Source organism: Ceratotherium simum, chromosome 4, assembly GCF_057802395.1.
Source record: "Ceratotherium simum simum isolate JZ-2026a chromosome 4, ASM5780239v1, whole genome shotgun sequence".
Classification (NCBI taxonomy): domain Eukaryota; kingdom Metazoa; phylum Chordata; class Mammalia; order Perissodactyla; family Rhinocerotidae; genus Ceratotherium; species Ceratotherium simum.
Window position 1 is genome coordinate 23,034,132 of NC_141903.1, and position 14,223 is coordinate 23,048,354.

The 14,223-nt window shown below is 41.2% G+C and overlaps 1 protein-coding gene across 4 annotated transcripts in view; it reads left to right on the forward strand.

Annotated features, from left to right (window-relative positions):
* The window catches only part of GEMIN5 (gem nuclear organelle associated protein 5), a 39,680-nt gene extending 28,333 nt beyond the window's left edge, over positions 1 to 11,347 (forward strand). For all 4 annotated transcript variants that reach the window (XM_087429504.1, XM_014786147.2, XM_004428606.3 and 1 more), the window contains exons 22-28: positions 2,930 to 3,049; positions 3,564 to 3,774; positions 5,348 to 5,602; positions 7,121 to 7,283; positions 7,928 to 8,432; positions 9,712 to 9,808; positions 10,372 to 11,347. In XM_087429504.1, coding sequence (XP_087285630.1) covers positions 2,930 to 3,049; positions 3,564 to 3,774; positions 5,348 to 5,602; positions 7,121 to 7,283; positions 7,928 to 8,432; positions 9,712 to 9,808; positions 10,372 to 10,539 — 1,519 coding nt within the window. In that variant the 3' untranslated portion in view covers positions 10,540 to 11,347. The remainder of the gene's footprint in view (positions 1 to 2,929; positions 3,050 to 3,563; positions 3,775 to 5,347; positions 5,603 to 7,120; positions 7,284 to 7,927; positions 8,433 to 9,711; positions 9,809 to 10,371) is intronic.
* Positions 11,348 to 14,223: the final 2,876 nt, after the last annotated feature.

The window sequence follows — 14,223 nt, forward strand, 5'->3', positions numbered from 1 at the left end:
ACTTAACAAATGTCAACTTTTGTCAACATTTGGCACTGATCTTTTTTGAAACTTCTTTGTGTTAAATAGTAACACAAATAGAGAAAACAGCATAAGACAAAGAGACAGAATCTTGCCAGCCACCCCAAAAGCTCTCTGTGTGCCCCCAGTTTTTTTTTTTTTTTAAATATAACATTCCAGATTTAGTTGAATTGCCTTTCCTCAGTTCTGTCCTCATACCTTCTCTAGAAGTAACCACTCTCCTGAGATTGGTAAGAATCCTTCCTCTCCAAGTTATTATTCTTTCACTATGATACATATGTAAGTACTGACAACTAAAAGGAGGCAAATATTTCTCATAGACAGCATACAGGTGGGTCTTGTCTTTTATCTGGTCTGACAGTCTCTGCCTTTTAACTGGAGTGTTTAGACCATTTATATTTAATGTAAATATTGGTATGATAGATTTAAATCTACCGTCTCACTATTTGTCCCATCTGTTATTGTTCATTTCTTCTTTTCATGCTTTCATTTGGATCAACTGAATATTTTTTTATCTCCAATACTGGCTTATTAGCTATACTCTTTTGTGTTTTTTTTTTAATGGTTACTGTAGAGTTTATGATGAAAATTTTTAATTTATCACAGTTTATCTTCAAATAATATTGTACCACTTTGTATACAACATCATACTTCTTTCCTTCCTCATATCCTTTCTGCTATTGTTGCCATATATTTGACATGTTATAACCCTACATTATACTATACTATCAGAATTTTTGCTTTAAACGATCATCTTTTTAAAAAATTTTTAAATAACTTTTAAACGTTTTTTATATTTGCCCACATCCTTATTATTTCCACTTTTCATTCTCTTATGTAGATCCAAGTTTCCAGTTGCTATGAGTTCCTTCTTCACCTGAAGAACTTCAGCATTTTTTTAGAGTGTGGTTCTGCTGGTGACCAATTCTATCAACTTTTGTTTGTTCATAAAAGTCTTTAATTTTGCCTTCATTTTAAAGGATCTTTCACTGGGGGTAGAATTCTAGGTGAGAAGTCTTTCAGTGCATCCAAGATGTCATTCTCTTGGCTTGCGTTGTTTTTGACTTGACTACTTCATTTAGTCTTATCTTTGTTACATAGGAACTATGTTTTCTCTGACTGTTGTAGGACTTTCTCCCCTGATTTTCAGCCATTTGATATGATGGCTTTGGTGAGACCTTCTTTTTGTTCACCCTGTTTTGGTTTGTCTTCCTTCAGAAGTGTTGGACTCAGCCTTGACAAACACTGTAGTTGCTTGTGGATCAGCTTGATCTTCTCATGGCTTATTTTTAAGCTTTCTCAGGGCAGGCTTAGAGAAATCCGTACTCTAGAATTAGTTTGCCCTCCTGCTTTCTGGTGTCTTTACTGAATGCCTCAGGTATTCAACAGATCAGAACTCCAGTGTCTGGCTGGTCAGAAGTCCCCAAGCACTGAGTGAGCTCTGGAAGTTACTCAGCTGATAGTTCCCTGACTGTTCTTTGTCCAGCCTTAAGGAGTTTCCTACAATGCATGGCTTTTTGTTTAGCCAAAGACTCAATGGGATCTCCAGGCTGAGTTCTGGAGATCTTTCTCTGGACAGCTGCTTCCTTCCTACCCTCCTGCCCCTCAAATTCCAATTGCTTCGTCTCTCCTCAACTCAAGGAGACTGCTGAGGCTCTGCTGGGGTTCCCCATAGGAAAATGGCTTTAGGCAGGCCATGAGAGGGCTCACATCATTGGTTTGGTTCTCTCCAAGATGACAGTCCTGTGCTGCCTGATGTCCAATGTCTGAAAACAGTTGTTTCATACATATTTTCTCCAGTTCTTTAGTTTTGTGGCAAGAGAGTAAGGCTGATCCCTATTACTCCATCATGGCTGGAAGTTGAGGTCTCAAAATACTTCTGAAATTTGCTCTGTCTAGATCACCTTAATCTAAAACACTTTTATTCCAGCTACAACTTTATGTTGGCTGCAATCAGAAGTTGTATATCATTTGGAAAATATTAGTTCACGGAATTATACAGATCCTCCAAGTGTTAACAAGTTTCATTATAAAATATCAAAAAAATCACATTCCTTAATATCATCATCAGTCTCATCAGAAAAGTCTTTAACTTTTGGGAAGCTCTCGAGCTCACAGTGGCAGCCACAAGGTTTCTAACATTCTAATTTTCACTTGAAAGCTTAAATTTTATCATTGGCAACAACACTGTTGGTTGTTTTCTGTGACGTGACAGGCTCACTTTGTTTATTTTTGAGAAAACATCTGCGAAATACCCAACACTGAATAACTATCATTTGTTTGTCAGTCATCCTTTCAAGAAGTAATGAGGTTCCAAGAAAAAAAAACTAGTTAAGCTTACGATTCATTTGTACAGGTTTTTCCTAGAGACAACCATTGTACTTTGGAAGGCAGTAAAGAACACAAAATGTTCTTCCCATTTTGTCATGCAGGATATTAAAAGACATGGACTTGAGGGATTTAGTAAAATGAATCATTTTTATTGCTTCAGTAAGGGCATTTGTCTTTTTTTTTTTTATTTTAACTATAAGGGCCACTACCTGATTTTGCTCAAGTGCTAGCAGTTACCCACCATTGCTTTTGCATCATGAGGGCAAATGTCAACTGTAAGAAAAGGCAAATAACCTCTTAGCATTATTATGAGAATAGTTTTAACCTGATGAACCCCCTGAAAGGGCTTTGGGGATCCCTGGGAATCCATACCACACTTTAAGAACCACTGTCCTAGGTGAAGAATCAAGCCTAGCATGCAGTTTTAACTTCCCATGTAATGCAAGAAAACAGTTTTTTATAGGAAGTTGAAACAACATAACATAGGAGGGACAACTTGTCCTATCTTGCAGCCCCTCCTAGGGCCTCTTGGAGAGGAGCCTTTTCAAATTGGCTGATTATCTGTTCTTGCCTGTAGGGAGGCTATTGCGGTCGCCAAGGCCCGGCTGCGCCCAGAGGACCCGACCCTGAAGGACCTGTACCTCAGCTGGGGAGCCATCCTCGAGAAAGATGGCCATTATGCCGTAGCAGCCAAATGGTAAGCCTGAGGGAACAGGAGTGCACCCAGACATAGAAGAGCCATGACAGAGAAGAGTAGGACAAGAACAAAAGTTGTGAGTTTAGAGGTGGAAGTAAAGTGACTAGAAATAGAAAAAGCATATGTGTATTAAAGCCGGCTTCATAAGACTCATCAGGATCTACCTCCTTGGTGTTTATGTAAATCACCATAACTTTTCAAGAAACCAGTAGCAGACTCAGAAATTATACCTTTTTCTAATGATGTATCATCAAATAAGGAAAATGGGAGAGAATGACTCCTCTGCTCGGGTTCAGTTCAAATGTTGAGGTTCCTTTATGTCCTTACCCCATATGGTGGTGTCACTCATCTCTGTGCTTCGAGGGCCTCAGCCTTCATAGGAACAGCCAGAGACAGTGACACACCTGGGACCACAGGAAGGCACATGAGGCAAAACGGACAGAAATGATTCACCCCTCGGGAGCGAGAGTAGGAGATCTGTTTATGACACTTTGAGTTTTCTTTTGTCTTGTAGCTATTTAGGGGCCAATTCTGCTTATGATGCAGCCAAAGTTTTGGCCAAAAAGGGGGATGCGGCATCACTTAGAGCGGCTGCAGAGTTGGCTTCGATCGTAGGAGAGAAAGAGTTGTCTGCTTCCCTGGCTCTCAGATGTGCCCAGGAGCTGCTTCTGGTCAGGAACTGGGTGGGAGCCCAGGAAGCCCTGCAGCTCCACGAAAGTCTAAAGGTCAGTCTGTTGTTGCATTTCCTGGTATTTAAGGGGAAGGGCCCCAAATCTTTTTCTAGTCAAATTCCAAGTGAATAACCCAGTTGCACAAGCTGTACCAATTTGGCAAGTATTCTTAGACGTGTCCAGCCATACTGTCCCACTGAGGTACCCTGGCTTGTCAGTTGCCATATTCAGAGTAAGATAATGTGGTCATTCACAGTGATTCCCATTGCTTATCAGTTTGTGTTCAGCATCTACGAATAGACTTTAGTCTGCTCAGCCCCTGGGCTGGCAGTCCAGGGCTTCTACACTGATGCCATCACATCAATGAAGAGGGAGAGGGTCTTCTTTGAAGAGGGAGAGGGATTGGCCTCTCACAGAAATCATGGTGCTCTGCCTCTGGCACCCGTCTAGAGCTATAAGCCGTAAAGAAGTGTGGTGAAATCAAAACATTTTGGTAAATGTTCCCATTTGGTTAAAAATGAGTAACTTACCACTGCCTTTTTTGGCACATCAAAATTGAGATTACTGTAAAAGCATCATCACTCTCACCTAGTTTCCAAAACATGTGAACATTTGGTCCATTTTAGACGACTTGGGCTGGTGAGATACTAACGTGAACTTTTTCAGTTCGTCTTTCCCTAGTAGAGTGACTGGGCCTCAAGACAGTTCCTAGCTGGATATGCAAAGCCCAAGACAACTGCTGGGTCAGGAGGGAGCCTTCTGGGAACCTCAAAATGGACACGAAGTAGTACACCCTCAAAGACACTGTCACTTAGTATATTATTTATAAAATGACCGAATCTAGCTTTTAATTTATTCACAACAAAAAAAAGTTTCCAGAATGGTTATTTAGCATTTCTTTTTTTCTCTTAAACAGCATCCTAAACAAAGCAAGAAAACCCAAAAGTTTATGCTAAAAGTTGTTCTGATAAGGGCTATTTTGGCTGTATGGAAAAGAGACCTTCACAAGCTTAACTGAGAAAATATTATTACGGGGTACACAAGGAATCTATGGCAACTGAAAATCCAGCAAAAATGAAGCTTTTTCCAGGCCTTTTCTCTGTGCCTCTGTTCTCTTCTCTTGCAGCTGACTCTCCGCTCTTCCTGCTTGGACACAGCCCCTAACCACTGCCGCAGCCCTCAGATACACACAGCTTGTCTACTCCAGCACCTTCTGCCCATTACGCTTAGTACTTTTGTGTTCCTTAACCTAGAGTTTGGGCTGGGGGAAAGAACTGGACGAGCCCAGCACATCTTTTCTCAAACTGGGCCACAAGTTTCAGGTGGCTGGCCTGTATGTGGCTTAAATTGCAATAGGTAGGGCTATAGTTGGAGTTGCATTTTATAAAAATGGTTGCTCGGGCTCCAAGGGCTATGGGTAGAAATTCCCCCGAAAGGCATCTAGAAAAATTGTGTATTAGGTCACCTCTTTTTCCCCCTCACACATGACTCACACTGGGCAGGCAGCCCACGAAAGGAATTTGCTGCAGATGCAAAGGGGAGGGGGTACTCTGAGAAACTGGGGGAAGCTCAGACACTCAAGCACTTCCTCTGCTTAACAGTTCCTCTCCTTTGTTTTGGGTTCCAGGGTCAGAGACTGGTGTTTTGCCTTCTGGAGCTACTGTCCAAGCACCTGGAGGAAAAGCAGCTTTCAGAGGGCAAAAGCTCCTCCTCTTCTTACAACGCTTGGGCCGCAGGCACCGAAGGGCGCTTTGTGGAGAAGGTGACTGCGGTATGGAGGAGCACCTTCAGCCTGGACACCCCAGAGCAGTATCAGGCAGCATTTGAGCAGCTGCAAAATATCAAGTACCCATCTGCTACAAATAACACTCCTTCCAAACAGGTACCCCCTCTGCAGGAGCTTTTGGTGTTAATCACTCAGTAGTAAGACTTCCTTAATCCACATCTAGTATAATAAGGAAACAAATGGAATGCCAATTTGCATTTCAGAAAAGACTAAGGCAGGCCCAGGCAACCTGGAAGGATCCCTCAGACTAAGTAAAGCCCTTTAGCTTTGAGGTTAGTCTTAGATCGGTATTCCTTTTTAAAAGAAAATAAGTCTAAAAATATAGAAAGGCACAGAGAATTATAAGTATCCATCAACCAGCATTAACAAATGTTCACATTTTGTCATTTTTGCTTCATAGAGTTTTTTGATTTTGTGTATTCTGTTGTGTTTTCGTAAAAGAAATACAATCAAGTTGAAGTCCTTCATGTTCCCTTCCTCAGTCCCGTTCCCCTTCCCTAGCTCACTAGAGGCAGCCCCTATGTCAGACCATACGTACTATTTTGTGACTTACTTATTTCAGTGACCACTGTTTATAAAATCTATCCATGTTGGTGCAGAGAGATCAAGTTGATTCATTACAACTGCCATACCCATCCTATGAATATACCTCAATTTATCGACTTTCTCTTTTGAAAATGGGGGTACATGGTTATATTTTTGAGGAACAAGATGTCTTCAAATGGTAAAGCACTTTGGAAAACAGTTTCTTATCGTTAAACATACACGTGCCCCATGACCCAGGAATCCCACTGCCTAGGTTTTTCACTTAAAGAAATGAAATTAGGTGTCCACACAGACTTGCACACAATGTTCACAGCAGCTTAGTTCACAATAGCCAAAAACTAGAAACAAGCCAAATGTCCATCACTTGGTGAATGGATATACAAACTGGTGTATCCATACAGTGGAATACCATACTATGCAACAATAAAAAGGAACAAATTACTGATGCACAAATAATATCAGTGAATCTTGAAAGCATTATGATAAGTGAAAGAACTAAGACACAAAAGACTGTGTACTCTATGGTTCCATTTATATGAATTCTAGAAAAGACAAAATTATATTGGCAAAAAACAGATCGGTGGTTGCCAGGGGATGGGGAGAAGGGAGTGACTGCAAAGGGGCACACAGGACTATTTTACAATAAAAATGTTCTATGTCTTGATTTTGGTGGTAGTTATACCATGTATATGTATATATATATTTGTCAAAACTCATCAAATTGCACACTTAAAATTGATAAATTTTCTTAATTATATTCCAGGTTTGTTCTTTTTTATTATTACTACAGTTGTTAGTTCCAGAAACTAACTTTTTGTATTAATTAAATGCAAATGTCAAGGCATTTGCTTAGCACGAACAAACTAACACCAGACAGTGTATGTTGCTGAGCAACTAGATGTGAAAGTTTCAGATGGAGAAGCAAAAATGGGTGGTAGAGATAGGAGGACCTTTCTTAAATGTGAACTGTGTGTACTTCTTTCCAAGTGCAATTAGGAACATTTCTGGTGTCATCCCGGTGCTTGGTTTGGGAGGATGTTTAACTGAGACTCTGGCTCCTCCCTCCAGCTCCTGCTTCACATGTGCCATGACCTGACCTTGGCCGTGCTGAGCCAGCAGATGGCCTTCTGGGACACGGCAGTGGAAGCACTGCTTCGGGCTGTGGTCCGGAGCTACGACTCGGGAAACTTCACCATCATGCAAGAAGTGCACTCAGCCTTTCTTCCTGAGGGTAAATGCCCCCCGCCTCTGCTGGGACACACCCACTAGTAGATGGTAAAACCACCACCGATGGTGTGAAATTCAGCAGTGCATAGGTTATTGACAGACAGAAACTGGCCAGTTGTGCCATTTAGTAGAAAGTGGAATTCTCTCACCCAGGCTTCTAAGAGGTAGCCATAATGACTGAGTTGTTCTCCGTTACCTGGCCCTACCTACCTTCTTGCCTCCTACAGAGCTTTCCTACACACAGTTTAAGAGAAAGAAATAGCACTGTGTTCACAAGTTAGTAAGAATGGAGAAGCACAGCAAAAAGATAGACATTCCTTGAGCTGCAGAATTAGTCACTGAACTAAATCATTGTGATTTTTCAGAGACACAGTGGGTTCTTACCCCAGAGGCTTCAGTGGGACAGAGGGAATACTTTTTCTGTCATGCCTGGAATGACTCGTAGCCTGAAGCAACAAGAAGATTGTCCTAAGCCAGGAAATGTTTAGCTCAGGTTGGCTTTTGGTGGAAGTCATGTGGTCCCATGGACCACTGCTCTCCTTTTTCTTGGGGTCTGCCTCTTGGGTTATAGGAAACAACATGCAGAGAGGAAGCCAGATTTCTTACAGAAAAAGAAATACACAACCATAAATCCTTTTCTTCTCCTAGGCTGTGACCAGCTAAGAGACAAACTGAGTGCCCGTCAGTCCCCCGCCACACCAGCTTTCAAAAGTTTGGAGGCCTTTTTTATTTATGGACGTCTATATGAATTCTGGTGGTCTCTCTCCAGGCCCTGCCCCAAATCCAGTGTCTGGGCAAGGGCTGCTGACAGAAAGATGGCCTCTGTTGAGCAAAGCCAGCAGTTGGACGACGCCAACCCTGAAGAAACTCACCCCAAATCTTCTCAGCCAGAGCCAAGCAGGCCTCCAGAACTAGACGTGAGACTCACAGAAGAAAGTGAACACATGCTGAACGCTTGTAAGGAGCTCTTTTCAGAAAAGCACGCCAGTTTCCAAAACTCACAGAGAACCGTTGCTGAAGTCCAGGAGACCTTGGCAGAAATGATCCGCCAACACCAGAAGAGTCAACTCTGTAAATCCACAGCGAATGGTCCTGATAAGAATGCACCTGAACAAGATGCAGAACATTCCCTCTCTGGTCGTCAGAGCCAGTGGTAAGTACGGAGTCAATACAAGGTGGAATTAAAAATATCCTGCTGGATTCGCATGTAATCAGATAAAAATCAGTACATGATGAGATTGATCAGGTCACTTGGAAGCAGCATAATGGAGGCACAGGCTTTGGAATCAGATGTGGGTTCTAATCCTGCCCCTGCTGAGTGACCTCAGGCAAGATTCTTAATGTCTCTGAGCTTTAGTTCCCTCATCTAGAAATGGGAGTACCAACTCCCACCTTGCTTGTTTTGAGAATTAAATGAAATCACAAATATTGTTAATCACAATAGTACAATAAAATCCTACCTTTGTGCAATAAGTAGATTCCAAAAAAAAACTCAATTATGTAAAATGGGGAGTTGCATTATTGCATCATTAATGAAAACCATTGTTTTCTAATTGTTCTATACTATCACAAAAAATACACAAAAGGGTAGTGTACAAAACTGCACACTGGACTGAGAAAATCCCAGATGATCGGAATGTTGTAGCATCCTAATCACTTCCCTTGAAAATAGGGGCCCAGTGGATAACAGGAGCCAGTCACTCTGCAGCTCGCATTATTACAGGGTGCTTTGCTGTGGGCAGTTGCAGTGATTAACAATTATTGATTGGATATTATGCTGAGCGCCTTTTACCTTGATTATGTCCCCCAGCACAGGGCCTAAAACATAGTGACTAGTACAGTCAATAAACTTACAGCTATTATTACTAAGTTTAAAAATTAAAATTAAGAAGCTTTGAAGCCCTTATATTTATGCTCTAAAAATACTCCCATTGAAATCTTGAGTCAGAATTTTGAGTCTCTTCTCCAGTAAGCTACCACAGCTTTAGGATTTGGTTTTAGTAACAAGAAAAATACTGAAAAGTTCTCTAACCCAGCGGCTCTTAACCTTTGGATCACAGGACGATTTTGAGAAGCTTAAGACACTTTCCAGAAAAATGTGTATCCATACACCCCATGGTTAGGAGCACCACCTCTGTCTAACCATTCCCCAGAGAAATCCAGCCCCTCTTGTACTGGGCTGCAGGTTGAGTCCTCTAAAGGTCCTCAATTTTCACTGGGGCTGTGGGTCTAAGAAGTGGGGATTTGGAAAATGGTGAGGAGTAATATTACATTTTGAAAGCTTTATATCACATCACATTAAATTGCCTTCTCTTGACCTTTGTATTAATGATGGGAGATCAAGATCCAGGTAACAAAGGAATTTTATTTATAGATAATAGAGTTGTAACCCAGGTAAGACATATGACTTATATTTTTATTATTATTACTAGTAAAGAAGAAAAAAATGAGCCAGTTTCTTTGCCTGAATTAACCAAAAGGCTTACGGAGGCAAATGAGAGAATAGCTAAGTTTCCTGAGAGCATTAAGGTAAGATTTGTAGCAGTTCATTTGATAAAATATTACTTTTTATACTATCAGTTGACTAAACCAAATTCATTAAGGTCATCTGCTTCTCTGTTCAGTTTTTGAAATTTCTGTGCATTTGTATGTGCTTAAAAATTTAGGCTACAGTTGCCTTTGTTAGCTAAAAGGTTCTGGGAGAGTGGAATTATTGACCACACAAGCAATTTTATACCTCAATCTTCAGAGAAATCCAGCAAATTTTGTAATCGAGAGGTAAAGTAAAATTAAAATTGGTACCATGTATTTGATAGCTTACAGATGGATAGGTGAATTTGGATGCGGCCCTAGTAGTAATAGAAGCATCATATTTTGAATTAATTTGAGTAGAGCTCTAGAAAAAGATTGTATCGTTTGAGAAGGACATCCCAGTAGCCATCCCACTTGTGAGTATCCTTTCTCCTTAGTCATTGTCTCATGAGAGAAGTGGCTCAGCCGTGCTGAGACTTGGAGTTAGTGGGTGCCTTCTGTGCAGGTGTTTGTGGCTCTTTTGCAAATGCTTCCTTGTTCATCTTCCTGTCATCTTTCAGACCTGGCCCTTCCCAGATGTGCTGGAGTGCTGCCTCGTCCTGCTTCACATCGGGTGCCAGCATCCTGGCTGCGTTACCCAGGAAGTGCAGCAACAGGCGCAAGCGCTCCTTCGGAAATACGGCAGCACTAAAGTTTACAAAAGACACTGCCAGACCTTCTGCACGTGAACTTGCAGGGACCTTTAAGAAATTGTGCCAAATTCAAACGGTTTGACACCTTTCACCTCTGCAGTTGCACCTCGCCAGACACTTACTCTGATCCCTAGATGTTTTTGCAGTGATCCAAATAATACAAATGAAGTTCAAGTTTCAATCAGCTCTACCCTTAGACACAGTGGACTCTGACTTTGGACTTGTGGTTTCCTACTGGAGGAAAGAGCGTGAAAAGCCAGCAGCAGTTATTCAGAACTAAGAACTAACACCTGCAGAGTGATTGTAGGTCATCTCTAAAGCCTTATGCCAGGTTTCACCCAAAGAGGAGAAACTTTTTTAATCACCCAAAGTGTTATGTTCTTAAACACAAGCTACCTTTATAAATGCTTCACCTGATCATAAACATGTCATTCTTGTTCAAGATAGAATTGCTGTATTTTATGGCTATTGGCATCATTTTTTAAATTGTTTTTGTTAGCTTGGGCTCTGCCCGTCTACTCTTTCCAAGACTGAAGTTTGAACGTGAAACAGTCCTTGCTCATCATGCTGACTCTTTACCCTCTTACCCTCTGCCTGAACTTGAGTTCGAAAATTTCGTTTTACTGTTTCATATAATTGCTTATTTGGACAAATCACTTACTAAGCTTTAGAAGCACAAATAACTAACTCAAATGTATCTTATCCCTTCAGTTTTACAAGAAATGATTAATGGTGATCAAAACAGCTCAGGAAGAAATTATTGTTTCAGTGGTTCTTCATCTTTTTTGGATCACAGGGCCCTTTGAAAATTAGATTAAAGCCACAGATGATGTTTGAAGAAAAATGCATATTCCTAATTTTGCATATATAACTTTTGGGTCATTGCATAATGGGACCCTACATACTATTTAATTATAAATCCTTGTTCCTCCCCGCCCCCCACTAATGAAAATTCTCTTGAGGTCTGTTCTCTGGTTATGTAAATAGTTGAACAATCTCAGGAACAGATGATGTTTCTGTAAGATCTCAGTTGTCAAAACATAAAAATCAGACCAGTCTAGGGTGGGGTTGGGAGAGAACACTGTTTCCCAGTAATTGAACTATTTTTGGGGGCAATTCATTGTGAAGGCTTTTCTGCTTGAGTGTCCAGGTTTTTTTTCCTAGGGTTGGGGTTGTCGTAGGCAGCAATAATTAAATTAACAGGAACTGTCTAGGAAGGAAAAAAGTTTAAGAGGCAGTTTTCAAGATCTGACTTACTCGGTTGTCTTGTTTTTGTTTTTTGGTTTTTTTGTGTGTGTGTGAGGAAGATCAGCCCTGAGCTAACATCCAATGCCAATCCTCCTCTTTTTTGCTGAGGAAGACTGGCCCTGGGCTACCATCCGTGCCCACCTTCCTCTACTTTATATGGGACACCTCCACAGCATGGCTTGACAAGTGGTGCATCGGTGCGTGCCCAGGATCCAAACCTGCAAACCCCGGGCCACTGAAGCCGAGCGCACGCACTTAACGGCTGCGCCACGTGCCACCAGACTGGCCCCTGTTTGTTTTTTTATTAGACCTAGCTTTAGAATTTAAAAATGCTAAACCCAAGAAAGGAAATATTGTATAATTTAGATCCTCATAGTTCTTTACACAGTTAAGTGAACTCTAGGAAGAAGATGCATTGTTACTAGAGGTTAGAGAATCTTTTTGGTTGCAAAGATATAAACAGGCATGGCTAAGTTGAGAAATATACCAGTTCTACAATCTTTGCTAAAATGAACGAATGTTTCACTTGCAGAGATGGAAAAATATTTATTCCCTTCCACTTTGAGTAAAGAGCAGTATTATTAAACTAGAAATTCTAAACTCCTTTGTGATTGACCAAAACCATCACCTGTGGGTGGAGGAATGCTGCACACTCCTCAATTACTGCTTTGGTAAGAACAAGAATTACTACCTGACAACTAAGCAATAAAACTACCCAATAGCAGAAGATAACAGAAATGACACAACTCTATTTCCTCTCAAACTCCTCTTTCCAATATTATAATGTACTCAAGCTATTCTAATTTGAATCAATGATTTTCATTTCTATCTCCTTAATTATCACAACCACAAAGAGCCAGAGCACTGTGGAGCTGACTCAAGCTTTCCGAGTGGATAGGATATATCCCTAAGCAGTGAAAGAATTATTTTTTGTCCTTTACCTCATCCAAAGTAACTTTATCTCTAATAGGTAACTATATCTCTAATACAAACCACCGTTCCGTTACCCAGATGACTGCACTCCTCTCCCAATATGTCTCTCTAAATCTGCTCTCGTTACTAATTCTCCATCCTTCATATATCAACGAATATTCTTTTTTTTTTAATAATTTTATTTATTTATTTTGTTCCCCCAAAGCCCCAGTAGATAGTTGTACATCATAGTTGCACATCCTTCTAGTTGCTGTATGTGGGACGCATCCTCAGCATGGCCGGAGAAGCGGTGCGTTGGTGCGCGCCCGGGATCCGAACCCGGGCCGCCAACAGCGGAACGTGCACACTTAACTGCTAAGCCACGGGGCTGGCCCATCAACAAATATTCTAAATTGCACATCAAATCTTGTCAATTCCCTCTTTAAAAAATCTTTCAGTAGTTTCCCATGGCTATTGGAAAAAAGATAATCTTGAATGTGGCTTACAAGGCCCTGCCTGATTCTAGACTTTTACCTCTGGTCTCCAACCCAGACACTCATCCTTGCTTCTAGATTCCAGCCACGCTGGTCTCTTGGCTGCTGGGACCTATCGAGTATCTCTTGTCATCTCAGGGGTTTTGCCTATGTTGTTCCTCTGCCTGGCCCACTCTTACTCATCTCTTAGATCTCAGCATAAATGTCCTTTCTGTAAAAAGACTATCCCTGAACGTCAACCTCAAGGCCATAAGTGTCCCGTACTTGACAGTTCACAACTTGTATTTTTGTGAATTATTTGCCTAGCAACACAGGTAGGTTGTAAACTCCAGTGAGGGTAGAGATTATGTCTTCCATGTGCTGTTTTATCCCTAGCATCTACTTAGTGTCTAGTAGGTGCATAATGGAAACTTATTGATGGAATAAATTAGGAAATTGAAAGAATACTCATTAATAGCTTGGACTTAAAGGACTCGCAACTGAGTTCACTCATATTAGCACTGGCTGACAACTAGGCTTGTGGCTAGTAATCAAACTTATTGGGTTAGCAGAACACTGGAATTCAAGAACCTTGGGCAGTGTATGTAGAGGGGTTGATATTACACCCAGTTTGCATTCTCTTGGTTACTCTTCAGGACCATCCCTTTCTGAGGATAACCACTCACACAGCCTTACACACACTCATATGTACACAAGTTCTTGCCAGTTGTACTAGACTTGTGCCCCTTCTTTAGCACCACTTTATTAAATAAGCTCTTATCTCTCCCGTGCAATGACCAGACCACCACTCAACACTGAATTCCTCAACCCTTCATCTCAACATTTCTCCTGACATGTCAGTCTGTCTGTCTTCAATTGTGGCACAGATAAATTCCCTATTTTAATCCAAGTTTGGAAAGACATCTGTGTAGGGCATGCCAAGGCATCTTGGTTCAGAATCCCTGAGCTATGCCACTTTTACCACGAATCTAAAATCTCTCTCTTCCTATATGTGAACATCCCAGTCAACATCCTAGATCTGCTCCTGGACCTGACTTCTTACAAGCCCACGTTTTTTGTGCCAATA